The 16,292-nt window shown below is 37.5% G+C and overlaps 1 protein-coding gene across 2 annotated transcripts in view; it reads right to left on the bottom strand.

Moving 5' to 3' along the window:
• rtkna (rhotekin a) overlaps positions 1-16,292 on the bottom strand; it is a 75,358-nt gene that overhangs the window by 48,586 nt on the left and 10,480 nt on the right. The window contains exon 1 of one of the 2 annotated variants that reach the window (XM_089130160.1): positions 6,671-7,383. The exons of the other annotated variant lie outside the window; for it this stretch is intronic. Within the exon in view, the coding sequence (XP_088986286.1) occupies positions 6,671-6,769 (99 nt within the window). The 5' untranslated portion in view covers positions 6,770-7,383. Of the gene's footprint in view, positions 1-6,670; positions 7,384-16,292 lie in introns of those variants that run through there. 2 annotated transcript variants of the gene reach the window in all.

Raw genomic sequence — 16,292 nt, 5'->3', positions numbered from 1 at the left:
CAGATTTTTATATTCACTTTGGTGTTAATCATTCAACAAATACAAGAGTACTGATTTCACTGGTGCTAAGCAAAAACCAAGTGGATGCTGTAGTGGTGGTTGAGGACAGATTTAAAACGATGGTAATATTGTAAAGTGCTTTTGGGTGTACAGTAGCACATATGAAAGCGCTATATAAATGCCCCATCCATCCATCCATCCATCCATCCATCCAAAAGAGTCTGTCTATGAGTGTCACAAAGTTGTAGTTTTATGTAACAGCAATGGCTCTTTGGCTGGTCATGTGACCAAAAGCACAAATGTTATTGGTTGACCAGTTTTTTTCATAGTGCCAAGGAAGAGATTCAAATACCTCTCCGTTAAAAAAACAAAAACAAAAAAAAAAAACTGTCGCATTGACAACAAGCAAATGTTCATGTTGGTCTAGTAATTAAAATGTTTATCACACTAAATTTCTTTACTGAATATTGGTCATTGTGTGAATACCGTAGACCTTTTTCCACAGTCGTCTGTGGAAGAGGCAACATGTATAACGCAACACCCATGGATCTATGATACTGATACGGAAAGGCATGTCAGTGAAACTGGATAGATGGACAGAAAATCTTTCATTCTATAAGCAATGCATATATGCCCATTACCTGAACTCCATGGTGGAGATTCGACAGATTCAACAGCAGGTCTTCTCTTAGGCTAATTTTCTAAAAGCATAACATTTAGAAAGCCCAAGCAGGGAAGGAAAGAAGAGATAGGTAATAAAGTAAGCAGACAGGGTGAGAGATGGCAGTCTCCTCTAACACACTGAATGCTAGGAGGTGTTTTCCAAAGGAAGCTGGCTTGAGTTGAGGCATTTGGCTGGTTCCTGCACACAGAGTGTCCATTCAGCCCTGTTCCTGCAACACCAAGGCCCGGGCCAGGAACGATAGAGGCTGTGCTGAGGCGTGGGTGATCAACTACAATAACCTCTTTCACTACCAGCCTATGCCCTCCTCCCAATACCCCACCCCTACTGGAGGGCATGAGGAGTGCCAGAGTCTTGTAGAGCCTAGTCAATAAAAAAAAGTCTCCTTGAAACCAAGTTTGTATGTTGAGAACTGGGTTATTTGAAAAGAAGCAAAGCAGTAACGGTCATGTACTCTTACTTCAATTCTTGACATAAATCAATAAAGACATCTGTTGATGAATAACAACACTGAATTATATGTAATTGTACAAACTGGTGTGACGTCGGCTTGGCATATGCAAATCGCTATGATTAGATGCTTTCGTAATTGTTTTTTCACCGCTGAAAATTTTGTTGTGTGTAAATTTTCTTATTGAGAAGAAAGCGGACAGTACATATTCATCTAAACTCTGCTCCCAGCAGTGTGGATGGTGTCACGATGTTTGCTGTAACAGTAAACCAGTATCCTCAGCTATTTCGAACATCTACCCCTAAGCGAAGAACAAAAACTGTTTCTTTTTTCAAAAAAGAACTCAGGGCCTTTAAACCTCACAATACACAACAAAGCTAGTTAAACACCTTTCCAGCTGAACCAATAGACTGAAAAGAAGACCTTATTTTACAATGGATGAATGGGCAAACGACACAGTAAATGGCTCTGGCATGCGCACAATGATGACCTCTAACCTTATGAACTCTGAAGAGAGTCACGTTTGGCTCGGGCTCACCGCTGGAGTTCATTCATTTCAACTAAATGCTAAACTAAGCTTAAACTAAGCATTCCAGAGTTATACGAGACAATTCTCGTGGATGTTCAAACAAAGAAACGGGTGGTGCGATGACACTTCATATCCCACATTATACAGTTAAAGGGATACTCCACTTTTTTGGAAATAGGCTCATTTTACAACTTCCCCAGAGTTAAACTGTTGAGTTTTACCTTTTTTTGAATCCATTCAGCCGATCTCCGGTTCTGGCGGTACCACTTTTAACATAGCTTAGCGTACATCATTGAAGTGCACAAGACCATTAGCATTTCTCCCCAAAAAAATGACCAAAGTGTTTCGATATTTTTTCTATTTAAAACTTGACTCTTCTATAGTTACATCGTGCACTAAGACAGACGGAAAATGTAAAGTTGCGATTTTCTAGCCTGATATGCAGGGAACTATACTCTCATTCCTGCGAAATAATCAAGAAACTTCACACAACCTTAGTCCCGGTCACGTTGGAAGCTGGGCACTATTTTCAGGTGCTGTGTCATAACATTACGCCTGCTGCTTAACTCTGGGGGAGTTGTAAAATGAGCGTATTTCCAAAAAAAGTGGAGTATCCCTTAAAGAACTTGTTGGGAGTTCAAGAGAGTCGTCTACTATTGGGCCAAATGTCACACCTGTACCTGCTGATGTGAGGTGATTATCTGAGCTGGATTCAGGTCACACTGGGGTTCTAGGTGAGGTGAGAGGTCTGTCCTTTCCCAAGCATTTCATCATGCTCTGGCTGGAGTTCAAAGACCAACAGGACATCATGGGTGGAGGCCAGAGTTATGAGGTCCTTTTTTCTTGTGCTAACACAATAACATTCTTCTAGGGTCGTTTTAGTTGAACAACATACCATAAGAAATTAACGTGAGCAGCAGGCATTATTCCTGCTGAGATGGACACACAAAGAACACACTGATCCACCTGAGAGAAGGAACCCTGGTAAACACACTGCTGAGAGAGTATAGAGAGAGCTCTGTCTGCTACAGATCCAAGTAAACAAGCTGTGCGAATGGAAAGTGTGTTATTGATTCATTCCAAAGAAAAGGGGACAAGGAACTGAAGAGATATAAAGATCACATTGTTGCTTGATTATCATAATGCCCTTGAGCACATTCGAGAGATTGTCACATGGAATTAAAGCACTGTGAAATGCTTTTCTAGACGGCAAAAAAGGATGAATCATGAACTCATGCTTACTCTTATAATCAACTTACATTATCATATAGCAACATGACATCATGACTTTTGCGTAAACATACACGCCAATTTCGAGTCAAGTGGTGTGTTATCTCGACGCATTTTGAGCTATCCGCGTGTATCCACGCCATTAACGTCCGCGTCAATCCGCGTGTCTGTACATGCCGTCAAATGTCCGAGCAAAACAAAGCAAAACGCACATCTACATCTGGGGAGCTATGTTTTTCTTTCCTAGGATGGTAAGGGAATAGTCATAAATGCCATTAACCCCAGTGACGGTTAGGTTTAGGGACAGGGTTGAGGTAAGTCATATATTTATATATACAGCAATAACGTTAAGTCAACGGCGTTCATGCATGCTGAAAAGCGATTATGCGTGTTGATAGCACGGCAAAAATGGAAATACGAATTGCGTGTCATACACGCGCTACTTCATGAGATCAGTCTGCATTAGTCATACACTACTGTAAAGGTTTGGGGTCGATAATTTTTGGGGTCGAAAAGTAACAAAAATAAGAAATTGTTTGAAGTAACAGTTATTGTGAAATATAATTACAATTAAAATATTATGGCAAAGCTGAAATTTTAGCAGTCATTACTTGTATTCAGTGTCACATGATCATTCAGAAGTCCTTCAAATATGTTGATTTGCTGCTCAAGAAACATTTATTATTATCAATGTTAAAGCTGAGCAGCTTTTTTGAAACGGTGATACATTATTTTTTTTTTTGAATAAGTTAGCCATGTTATTTTAAACCAAAATTATTTTAACCCTTTAAGTTTCTTCAGCACATTTTAACAAAGTAATTTGAACAAGCATTTCTCTTTTCTGAGTGCTGTGCCTCTTTCAAAACATTGTTCTGTTTGTTTGAGCATTCAGTCTAGCCCAACAACAGCAACACTGGCTCAGTCAATATTATAATGGTCTCTTTTCACATTTCTGGGATTGTAAACTTCTATAGAGGTACTTGTGAGACCTTAGCAAATATGACCAGCTGTATACTAATAGAATACTTCTAGAAAGAAAAAAAAAAACATTGCAAGGAGACATTCATTTCAGGATGCATTAAATTGAACGTGACAGTAAAGGTATAGAGTTTAGTTCACCCACTATGTAATTGCAATTTCATCAAATTCATTAAAAAAAAAAAAAAAAAATTAACGTGCTACAATTTTCTGGGAAATCAACCTACAAATCTCCCTGCATATTAAAGTGGAGAAGGTATTGTTTAAAATTAAATTCAATACATTCTTCAGCTGTAGGTGTACCATCAGCAAGCTAGCGAGAGTGACCAAATGACCCATCACCCCTCAGGCAGGAACCAGAGCATGGGCAAGCCACAATATTGATGACATAATATTTATGACTGAGCAATAACTGAGTCCTCACAAAGCCATGTCCATATCTACAGCATGCTATTGTATGTGTGGTCAGGCAGTGTGTCCCCAGCAGAGATGACATCGTACCAGCCAAATTACTCTCATTAAGCTCAGCTGTATCCTGTTCCCATCACTCCTCACTACAAGCAGGCTATGAATCACAGTTTTACAGCAACAAAAGGTTGTGACGACACCGGGGAAGTGTTCTCCTGGTTTTCAGGAGACAGCGACATCGTAAAGGAAGGAAACGGGAGGAATGTTCATGCAGTGCCAAGAATGTGGCTGCCTTGATTCTGAAATGGACTTGTTAAAACTTGAAAAACCTGACTGCAAATGCTAGCGCTCACAGTAGTCCCTAATCATTCAGAAAACCACAGGTTCCTGCCTCCGCAGCATTTGAGAATAAATCAGCCCCTTGAGCAAACTCTGGCTAAGCAAAATCATCTACCATTTTATGTTGTCAGACAGCCCAGAAAGATTTTCCTCTTTAAATTAATCTTTATAACAACAATTGGGGTTCACAATGTCTTACTGCCATCCAAAAGACACTGTTTAGAGGTTTTGATGATTATAGGTGAAAGACCAAAAAACAACAAAAATATATTTGTATTATCATCAATGTTAAAACCAGTTGTGCTGTTTAATACTTTTGTGGATACTGTGATACATTTTTTAGGATTTTTATGATGAATAGAAAGTTCAAAAGGTATAGAATTTTATTTGAAATTGAAATCCTTTAACATTATAACTGTACTGTCACTTCTCATCAATATTGCATCAATGCTGAATAAATGTAATATTTGTAGCTGTTGTTTTTCAGTATACATGAATATCTGTTATTGTCTCTAACCGATCCGAGAAAGATACGCAACGTATGTGATACCATTATAACAAGCACAAAATGATACATTGAGCATTAAAATGCATTCAATTATTGTGTTTTCATAATCAGTCATTACCATCATGTCAAGTTCTTGTGTCCAACCCTAATATAGAAGGAACCCAACTTGTCTACAGGCAAAAAAAATTGCTAAAGCTGCAGTGGGCAGTATTTTGCTGGATCATACAAAGAGTCCATTTTTTACATGAAGATCACATGAGCGATTAACTTTAAACACAGGGTCCCTTTCAAACTGCCCCCGACTTGAAGCTAATTGACTTCTGAGAACTCAAGACTGCCAATTTTGAGATGCATGATCATGAAGTATTTAAATGCACCAGGAATTTATGAAGATGTCCTTCAGCTCAAAGGAAGCGCCTCCATGTCTTTTCATTATCTCAGGCTTCAAATAGGGTCACATTGCAGGAATAGTGAGTGTAATCTGTCTACTCGGCGAGGAGCACAGGCACCCTGGAGGAGTGAGGTGTGATCTCAGCATGAGCGGTGAAGAAACCCAGTTTGGTCACCCACACTAAAACCCCATAGAGCTCAGTGCAGCGACGGGGGCTGAGACAGTGTTCAGCATGTCATTCAGTGAGATACTAGGCGTTTCTAACACACAACAGCTGCAGGACAAAAAGACGCCTAACCAAAAGAGGTTTACTTTTTTTTTTTTTTAATTATGGTATTTGATATGCATATTGATAATTATCATATAGTTTATCATTTGCCTCCTGCTTTTCAGTAAATTAAACATGCACACCGTTAACCACTGCCTACTTACTAAATCAATATATGAAGTATTGAGGGAAGAAAGGGCCTTTTTCACACTTCTCATACCTTGACTTTAAGTATCTGTATGTTCACAACGATAATATCACCAAGTGTTCAAATGTTTCCAAAGATAAGGCCAGTCAAATGAAGTCTCAGTGGATGCACTTGTAAAAGAGCTTAAGTTAATTTACATTTTTTCATGATATTTATGAGTTCAGGAGTTCACATAACGAATGCACAAACCAGGCAGTAAGGTCCAACAACACACACGTTCATCCCATGAGACTTCGTCCTGTGTGATTGCAGCTGCAGAGCCAGACTATTTGAGAAATAGTGCTGCTGCTTCTCTGTTTTAAGCATTACTACCAAGACTGAACACACCAAACTAACATGAGCAATCAAACACATTGTACATCAACATCATTGTAAGAGTGTTTAAATACAACTTCACCACACAGGAAAACTGAGCAAGACCATAATACAAAAACATATTTAATTAGATCTTCATAGACTTTTTAAATCTTGACTAAGATTTTTTTTTTTTTTTTCAAAGCAGAGCATTAACATTTATAGTTAGTGTTTTTGGAAATCACTTGCTATAGAGATAGTATGCTTTTTTAATATTACATTTTAATATCTGATTAAATTAAAGGGCAAATAACATTCAGACCTACTTCAGATGTCAAAGGAGGAATAAATATCAATAGGTATAGGTTATGAGAATACCTTTACCTTTAAACTCAGGGCAATCTGACGAATGTATATCATATTGAGATCCTCCAAAATACGAAGTTTTTCCTCCATGTCAGCGAGTCTGTCTATGGGCATCATTCAAAAGGAATACCAGCTCCTGATTTAAAGTTCAGTCTCCCAGTGTTCTTCAAACCATCAATGTGTCTTGAGAGTTGAGAAACATTATAGGAAGACAGGAAGAAGTTGACGAATAGGCTAATATGAATCACGACCCAAACGCATCCAAATCCAACAGCGAATGCAAGAAATGTAGTTTGACGTCACAGACCAGATGTGTCTGGAAACAACAGTTAATGAGAAGCAAAGAACACGAAATATTACAGAAGGCACCTAAAATGAGTCAGGAGTACAAGGCTCTCCTCTCTCCGTAAACTCGTCCAGCTGCTGTACACGACACTTCCAAGCGTCCGCGCGTCTATATTTTTTTTTTTTTTTTTTTGTCCGCGCGTCTATATGCTTTCACAACAATAGCGAGTAGTAAAGGGACGCTATCTACTGTATAAAAACGACTTTCTAAAAACCCTCAAATCATGTTCTCTCCATTCCGTTAGTATAATGGGTCATTTACATGCAGTTTATTGCTCTGAGTCCCTCTGTCCTGATGTGAGCGTGTCTGTGCTATGGCAGGACTTTCCCCACAAAAGGGCATCAGCGCGCGTGGACCGACTGTACCGCCTCATTCACCATTCAGCTCACAACACTAACACAGCTCAACCAGCGCCAGAGAGAAACTACACGCCCTTCATAAACAACCCGAATATCTATTCAGTATTTGGCAAAAGCCTTCACATCATTCAGGATGGGGATTTTAAGAAGGAATTTCAAATACCCCGAAAATATAGCCTAAGGCAAAGACATCCGGCTCTATAAAAGAGGTTGAGTTATTGGTGATTCAACCCTGTTATTAATAAACAAATATATAATAATATATAATTATAAATGATATATATATATATATATATATATATATATATATATATATATATATACTGTATATATATATATATATATATATATATAGAACACAATTTTAAAATAAATATAGGCTAAAATAATTGCATAAATAATTTTTTAAATTGCTAAAAAATATATTTTTAGGCTATTATTATTATTATTATTATTATATGGGAATTTGTATGACTAAACCACACCATTTGGTCTCTAGCCTGCCCCTATTAAGTGCAGCTTAATTCTGACATTCTTGTTCATTTTGGCATCTGGTTAATTGTTTGTTTGTTTATTTATTTATTATTTTTATTATTTCCTGTAAAAATTCCCAAACCACACAAATCAATCTGCATACATTTGTAAAGCAGGCTAAATAATGCAAATACGATATGAAAAGTTTTTATTTTTATCTTTAAATTTTTTAATTGAAGAGCATAATATTTATTTAATTGGAATGTTTGTTTGAGCTAGTTTCTTTCTCTCTGTTTAAGTTATTCATGTTTGTTCTCTTTTGTTTTCTTTGTCGTAATTTTTTGACTCAATAAATATTATTACTTAAAAATAAAATAGGGTCTCTTTAAGACCCTAATTTGTACCTATATGTAAAGTTCCTCAAATGAAACCTCTTGACTGCTTCAGGAAAATGTGTCTGCATGCTGCCTTATCTGGAATATATACGAGCATTAACTATAGGAAACAAAGGGTCCATCTGTCCGCTCAATGAGAATAGTGCTTTGTCTGGGTAACTGCAGTCTGCCTAATATACTTTCCACAAATTGATGGCATCCAGCTTCATAAATCCAAGACAATCAGTCACCATGATTGTCAAGCAGTGGTTTATTGACCCTTTCACCAGTCAAGTAATACATTTATTGGAAGGCACATTACTGAAATACATATTTCATACATTGGCTTATGCATGTTAGCAGGGTATCAATTTTTAATTTATGCTCAATAATTTAAAATGCCACAGTTCAATATCAGACTCAAACATTCCTCTCACTGAAGTGAGTAAAAATCAATCAGAGCAAACAGGACTTACATTTACAATACAGATGTTTTGTGGTCTCTACATTTGTAATTACAATTCTTGTTTCTTTCTTTTTTATGCATCTGTTTGGATATTGGCAACCTTTAAAGAGGAAATAAGTACATTTAAAGAGCCCCTATAATGGATTTTTTGAAAAAGACTGTTCATGTGGTGTGTAATATAGCTCTAAGGGAATGAAAACATTCTGCAAAGATTTATATCTGAAAGTGCACCATATATAAAGTTATTGTCTTTAAAAAGTGAGAGTCAACTCTGAGTCTATGAAATTCATTGTTTTTGAAACAAGTCATTAGCTGTTACTGCGCGTGCAGACGGAAGTGTAAACTTGAAGTCTAGAACACAAATACTTCAGCTGAATAGAATCATGTCGAGAAGACACTGTGTTCTACAATGCAAAGATAGTTGTTTTCATTTACCAGGGATGAGCATGTGAAGAATCGGTGGTTAGAGTTCATATTTGCAACGATACCGCAACAGTATAGACGAATCCGGCGAAACTACCGGAAGTAAGCGGGGCGCCATTACTGAGCTGTTGCTGGGTAGCGTTGCGCCATTGCCTCCTATTGTTTTAGTTGCAACTTGCGTCCACTGGAATAAACAGCCCGCGATTTACGACTGTCACTAACGTTACAACGTTATCCCTTGTATAATGTCGAGTGGGTAAACAGTTTCCGTTATAAATTGTTTCAATGGTGGCAGTAAAATTTCGATTTTGAAGAGAAAACATTGTGAAAACCCCGGGTCGAGTGCCCCTGTCTGGTGCCGTACGGTTTACAGATTTCCTGGGCGAGTACAAGACGTGGACATTCGCGTATAATAACAATTATTTAATGACATAAGTAAAAAAAATATAATAAATATGTCATATAGTGATCAGCAAAATCTCCTCTCTTGCTATTTTTTCTATTCAATTAACATGCTATGGTCATTAAATGGCTTTCCTGAGCTAAATGTAACGTTATGTGACATAATTGTTTTCCTGCTGTTATATTGACCTCTTTCCATGGTTTAAAAACACTAATTGGTCGATATTATGTATACTTTCTAGCTGTAACGTTACCTTACCCTTGCCTGTTGCAATATGAAAATGAGATAAATAATGGACACAAATGAAAAACATGAATTTGTTTATTTGATTTCATTCATTTATTTATTTATTGTTGCCAAATGGACAGATCTTTTTATAGTTTCCTCGTTAGCAAACGTTAGCCTAGCTAGCTTGCCAAGCTATTTTCATAAATAACGTTAATCTGTAAGATCGTTTGTACCTTCATCTGTGACTGGAGGCCACTGCAGTCACAGATCAAACCAACAAGTCATTCTGCCTGGCTGTAGCTGTCATCGAGGGTGAGTTCGCGTTATCACCGAGGTTTGTTTACATACCGGTGCATATGTCTATATGCCTGTGTAACAGCTCAGTAATGGCGTCGCCACAAGATGGCAGCCTACACAGAACGCTCGTCGGATTCGTCTATAGCCCGATTGTGTTCTCATCATTTTAATGACGAATCATTCAAAAACATAAATGAATTCAAATGTGGATTCGCAAGCCGGTTGTTCCTGAAGGAGGTCTCAGTACCCAGTGGATCAGCTTCCTTCTCCGAATCACAACCTGTAAGTATTATTAATAATTGTTGCTTTTATGGGTTTTGTAGCATCAGGGCGCGATGAGGGAAGGCGCAATAAGTATGTGTGTGTGTGTGTGTGTAAGTTACGCTCAGCCCAGCTTCAAGGTCTCCAAATGTCATTTTTTTTTGTGAAATGTTTGTCGCTGTTATTGGAGTTGTCAGAATAGAGTGTCTTGTAGTACTGCAGTGCATCTGACCAGTCACCAATTAGCGTCACGCAAAGAAGTGGTTTGGAAAAAGTCGGTGAGCAAATCAGGTAAAAATAAATGCATATTATAAGACAACAAAGTGTTTTTTGTCATTGCATTCATGTAAAACTCTTGTTGGGGACTCCCAGAACAATATTAGGAACATTTTAAATGCCATAATAGGTGCCCTTTAAATAATGTTCATTAAGAGCCTTTCAGTCTAAGTTACAATAAGAAAACAGTATCCTTTTGAATTTGTGTAACTAGCCCATTCAGTCTCTTTATATGACCCTAATCTAACAGGTAATGAAGTCAGACCATTCGATTGACAAAAAATAATACAATAATTGAAAATGCAAGAGATTATATATTATAACAAACTCACGTTTTCACATTCCAGAGTCACTTTCGGCTTACACAAGAACACACAATGGGAAACACAGATGATATTTTCCAAGTCTTAGGAGATAGAAAAAAAAATACACAGCAAAATATGGGCTCCAAGGGAATGGTACTCAGAGTTTGTGAAAGCAAAGTGGACACAGGGGTCTTGGCTCTGTTAAACTCAATCTACCATACAGTATGTGCATGAAAGTTAAATGAATAATTCTCTTAAAATTTTAAATTCTGACATCATTTTTAAGTTGTTTCAAACCTGAATGGAAAGGGACAGGCCTTTGTTCCTCAGCGGATGTACTGAAGCAAATATAGTGAGATATCCCTTTCCTAATCAAGAATAAAGCAATAGAAATGGCTTCTTGTTTGGGTAGCCAGTGTGATAAAGCTGGCGCTGCTTAGGTGGCAAGCAGAAGGAATTTGACTGGGTGGAGTAAGGAAATGCCATACTGAAATTACCACACTTCAGGTTTTCTATACACTTAAATCTAAGAAAGGAAGTATTGTGACAGGGGTAAAATACTATTTTTTTTTCACTCATTAAAAGATAAATACACCAGCTAAATCAAAGTCTAGGTCATGTTGTGTTTTTAATTCATGTTGAAGTTCAGTCAGGGCACATCTGTGAGACAAACAGAGGGAAGGGCAAGGCCTCTAAAGGGCTGCTAACCACTACAAATAGCCTCAGCTGCTACCCAGCCCCATCTAAAACACTGAGTGCAACCCACAAGAAACAGAAAGATGAGGCCCATGCACTGTAAACACACACACACACACACACACACACATTGTGTTTTCATGTTTTATGGAGACTTTCCATAGACATAATGATTTGTATACTATACAAACTACTTTATATCCCTACACTAACCCTACCTCTAAACTCATCACAGAATAAAACATCACTTGATTTATAAGCTATTTTTCTCATGGGGACCAAGAATTGTCCTCACAAAGACAAGGATTTCAGATATTGCCACCTCGGGGCATTTTGTCTCCATGTAGGGTTTACCAGGAGACAAAGACACACACTGACAAGTTAAAAAAAACCAGCACACATTTTTTTGGTGGATTTCCCCTACGAACCTTACTTAAGTTAACCTGAGACGTCTCTGGTCGACGCTTATGAATTTATCCTCTAGCACATCTCCCCAGTTGACGTCAGCTGAGTCGGACAGACGTCTCGCCCTTATGAACCTTTTAACTTGGGAACAAGATCTCTAGAGCTCCACTAGCCGGCTTCGCAGCAGTAACCGGACAGACTCCAAACACTGTCTTTGAATATGCTTTAAAATCACAACCCAGACAATCTTGTAACAATTTCAGAGAATTGCCCTCAACAACAGTTTTTATAGAATAATAGCAGAATGGCAAATGTGACAAGATTCAATACATATTTTTTTCCAATATGTGTGGTTCTATATATGTATTGTATACTAAAGCAAATTTGGATTTAATTCAACTTGTTCATGGAAACAGCTGGTTAAACTTATTTCCTAATTTATTATATTCTCAACACTCACTAACTGTGGCCCAAGTGTTGGGGACACTCAGTTTTCAAAAGTATACACGTTAATCATTCAATTTTCATCACACTCTCAATAAAGTTAATTTATTTGCTTTATTGCGGCTGAATATCACGCCATGCAGTTTGATATCGGGCCAGCACATGTCTCACCCCCACGCATTAAGGAAAATGTTATGAAAATTAGTTTAATAAATGAATAGATTTGATCCTGCATGTGGATTCAAGCTGTACATTGTGAATTTAACTGAGTATCGTGCTTAATGTCCGTTAGAGATGACTGTGCACAACGTACCACAATCTCTCTTACATTATAGCTTACATTTATACAACGCTACTCATCAGTACCAAACCACAAAAAAGCAGTTAGTTTATCTTAAAATGGCAATAACAACACAACACAAAACAAAACCAAAAAACAAACAAACAAAAAAAGAACATTTAACATCATGGAGTTACTGGCTGCCACTTGTTGCTACATTGAGTCTTTTCTCCAAAAATGTGATTTTTGTGCGCAGATCCTTAAAGTTTCGGTTCATTGGGGTCTCCAGAACTTCCTGTCTGCTCTGAGCTGCTGCCAGCGTCACTGTGCTGCTAAAATGCTCCACATGTCCACTGGCAGTGAGTTTCTCTAGGCTCATCAGCTCCCTGGAGACGTTTCATTTCTAAAGTCAGCTGCAGCCCGTGTGATCTGGACCCCTCCATTGCCAACAAATCTAACCTCCCTCTTCTCCCTCTCTCCCAAGCAAACACATCCGAAATAAATCAATATAATAAACATACCACAAACTATACAGAAAGCTCATTAAATACATTTTAAAACGATTTGATTCAGGGACTCAATTTAAACAGTACTTACATGAGAAATTAATAGATTGTCAATTAGACCACACACATCAATATCAGCTGAAAAACAACCAAGAGTGTTGGTAACACTGTTCATTAGTGCCAAATATGTTTGAAGTACAGCATGTCAGAGAGAAGAGTTTGGTGCTTAAAGCTGGTAAGCCATTGACTTGAAATGTCTTCAAAAAAGAGCAATGTCTCCCCCTAATGGACAATTATAAAAACATTACTCAATGCAGTGCACTGGTTGAACTTGAGATGTAAATACAGAACAATATGTCTCAGATTCATTGCCTAACGTATGAGCAAACCAAATCAGCAATAAACCACATTTTACAGCAATAAAAGGTCAAATAAAGCAGTAAGGCTGGTCATGCAATGGAGCGGAGAACAGGGCGCCAGTGTTTTTATGTTTTAGTGAGGTTTTCTCTCCAGTGAGGGAAAAAGCAGCTGTCCAGGAGAGAGAAAAGTCACAGACAGTCACACGTGAAAACATCACTCAAAACTCAGAACAGTAAACTATTGCCACACTAGACAGCCCAAACATGCTAGGGTTATAGGGTTATTTACAAGAAGAGACAGACAGTTGTCATCCAGAAAATGCTTTCCATCTTTAAAAAAAACAACAAAAAAACTGCATGAACAATCCTATTTGAGCATCCATGGGGGTTGTTCAAGGGAAGCCTTGAACACACCATGTTTATTTCTGTTATTTGTTCAGATCCTCTAACATTAGCCTACAACTAATGATGCCAATCTCCTTGGCATGCTGTACTACATGTTATATAACATTATATAATAGAGGAGCTAAAGTTGTTACCTAAAAAGAAAGGGAGGTGAAGATTTAAAAACATCAGGATACCTACTGTAGAATTTCATCAATTATATTGTACCTTCATATGAAAACATCATCCTAATGATGTAATGATGACATCCTGTAATAGATCAAGTCTGCAATTTGCGTTGTTAACATTTCAATCTGAACAAATGTAAAGGTAAAGCAATCTCCAGGTGTGTCAGTTATTCAGTCATCAAGCCCCAAAGGTTTAGATATACATAACCTTGGGTTAATGGTTGAGTCACTTCTGTCTCACTAAAACAGCTCAGCGCAAGATGAGTCAACTGGATGAGAGAAGTAAAGTCTTACTCGGTTCTGACACTTTGGACTTCACATTACAATTCTACTTTCTCTGACATCATGAGAAAACTGCTGTACAAATGATGTGAATAGTAAGAGAAAATCTTGTTCTTCTGATGGAAAACAAGAGTAATCTAACAGTGAGTTAAGTTGTTCTAACAGCAGTTTTGATGCAGTCGTCCTGGCATGCCACCTTATTATCAGAGTAAATGTAGTGGTTGGCTCTTAGAAGAGCATTTAGAAGCCCATGAGAGGGAGTTCTCAAAATACACCAAGAAGTGTGTTAATGACATGGATGAAAATGCTCTCATGATGACAATGAGATTGGGTTGAATCTATTTATTTCACCAAAGTCACCTTTCAGAGGATGTACCAGAAGAGGAATGGTTTCCTCTTTCCATTGGTTCATGCCATGCATTTTTTTTATGTTGGACTGCTAAAGGTCAGGGCTCTAATAATTACAGCTGCAATACTATTACTATTATAGAACATTCAAAAAAAGACCTGAATTAAATACATTTCAATTGACTCAAATAATATAAAATAACATGTTTTTTGGTCACAATAAGCAAGGCTAAGCTACATATGACATTTGAGGAATTTTTTTTAAAGAAATGAATACGTTTATTCAGCAAGGACATTAAATTGATCAAAACATTTTTTTTTAAATTCCTTGCATCAATATTTTAAATAAATGGTGTTTTATTTAAAGATTCCTGATTTTCAATTTAAATAATCCTGAAAAAAAGTATCATTTCCACAAACATTAAGCATCACTGTTTTCAACATTGATAATAATAAGAAATGTTTCTACAAAAGTCTGAATGCATATCAGAGTGATTGTGAAGGATCATGTGAGACTGAAGACTAGAGTAACCACTACTAAAAAACACAAATCAGCTTTGCCATAATATATATAAAAAGTACTATTTTAAAAAATAAATAATAAATAAATAAAAATCACAAATATTACTGTTTTAAAAAAAATCATATTAGAACCTTCTGATTAAGTATTTACATGTATCAAAAGTAAAAAAGTACTTTAATGCACAGAACAAGAGAGGGAGAGTGCTGATAAAACAACAGTGCAAATGAGGAAAAACACAAGCATTCCATGCGCTCCAGAGTTTGTCCTTACAGAGATGTGACAGTGCCCCAGACACAGTGCCGGGGCACAAAACTAGTTAATAAATGTTAACAAATACCAGACATTCTCAAAGTGTGAGGACACGCAAAGCAACTGACAATTGCTGACTCTGCTTTAAAGGGATTCAGGGCCAGAAATAAATTAAGATTGAAGATCATTGAACGCTCACTATCACAGTCCAGCCTAGGAATGGCCCTGGTGGCCGCAACTGACTGAAGGATTATCTAAGAGAGTTCCAGAAAAGAGACATTTTAATCTTGTCATTGTGGAACAAAAATACTCAAATACTGGCTTAGGAGTACAGCCAGCATTAAAGCTCAACAGATCAGGGTGGGTAATATGAGGATTAATGCTATTTTTAGCTGCTAAGGGCATTGTGAGGGAAACGTCAGAAGTTCATGGGTGCCAGTTTGGTGTCTGAAGTCACACTGAGCATGTTAGAACAGTATTGACACAAGGTCTTTGTTCATATGACATCTGTGTGTTACATACTTTAGCAGGCTGAGTCAATACTACAAGAGTGTTTTGCACAGATGAATAGTGTTGTTTTAGTGAGCCAGCTCTGTGATGTGAACACTATTACACATACAGGTATGTAATGGTTTGGACCGCATCCAGCAGTGACGTACAGTGGTGTCTGTGTGAGACAGATGTGCTCGTCATCGCTTTTATAGCACAACCACAATGCTGTGCTCAACCCACATATAGTCGGACTGAGTTTCACGGACGAATAG

The sequence above is a fragment of the Pimephales promelas genome, chromosome 4 (genome assembly GCF_988280905.1).
Source record: "Pimephales promelas chromosome 4, fPimPro1.hap1.1, whole genome shotgun sequence".
Lineage (NCBI taxonomy): Eukaryota > Metazoa > Chordata > Actinopteri > Cypriniformes > Leuciscidae > Pimephales > Pimephales promelas.
The sequence above is the reverse complement of the archived record's forward strand: the minus strand, read 5'-3'. Positions and strand labels throughout refer to the sequence as shown.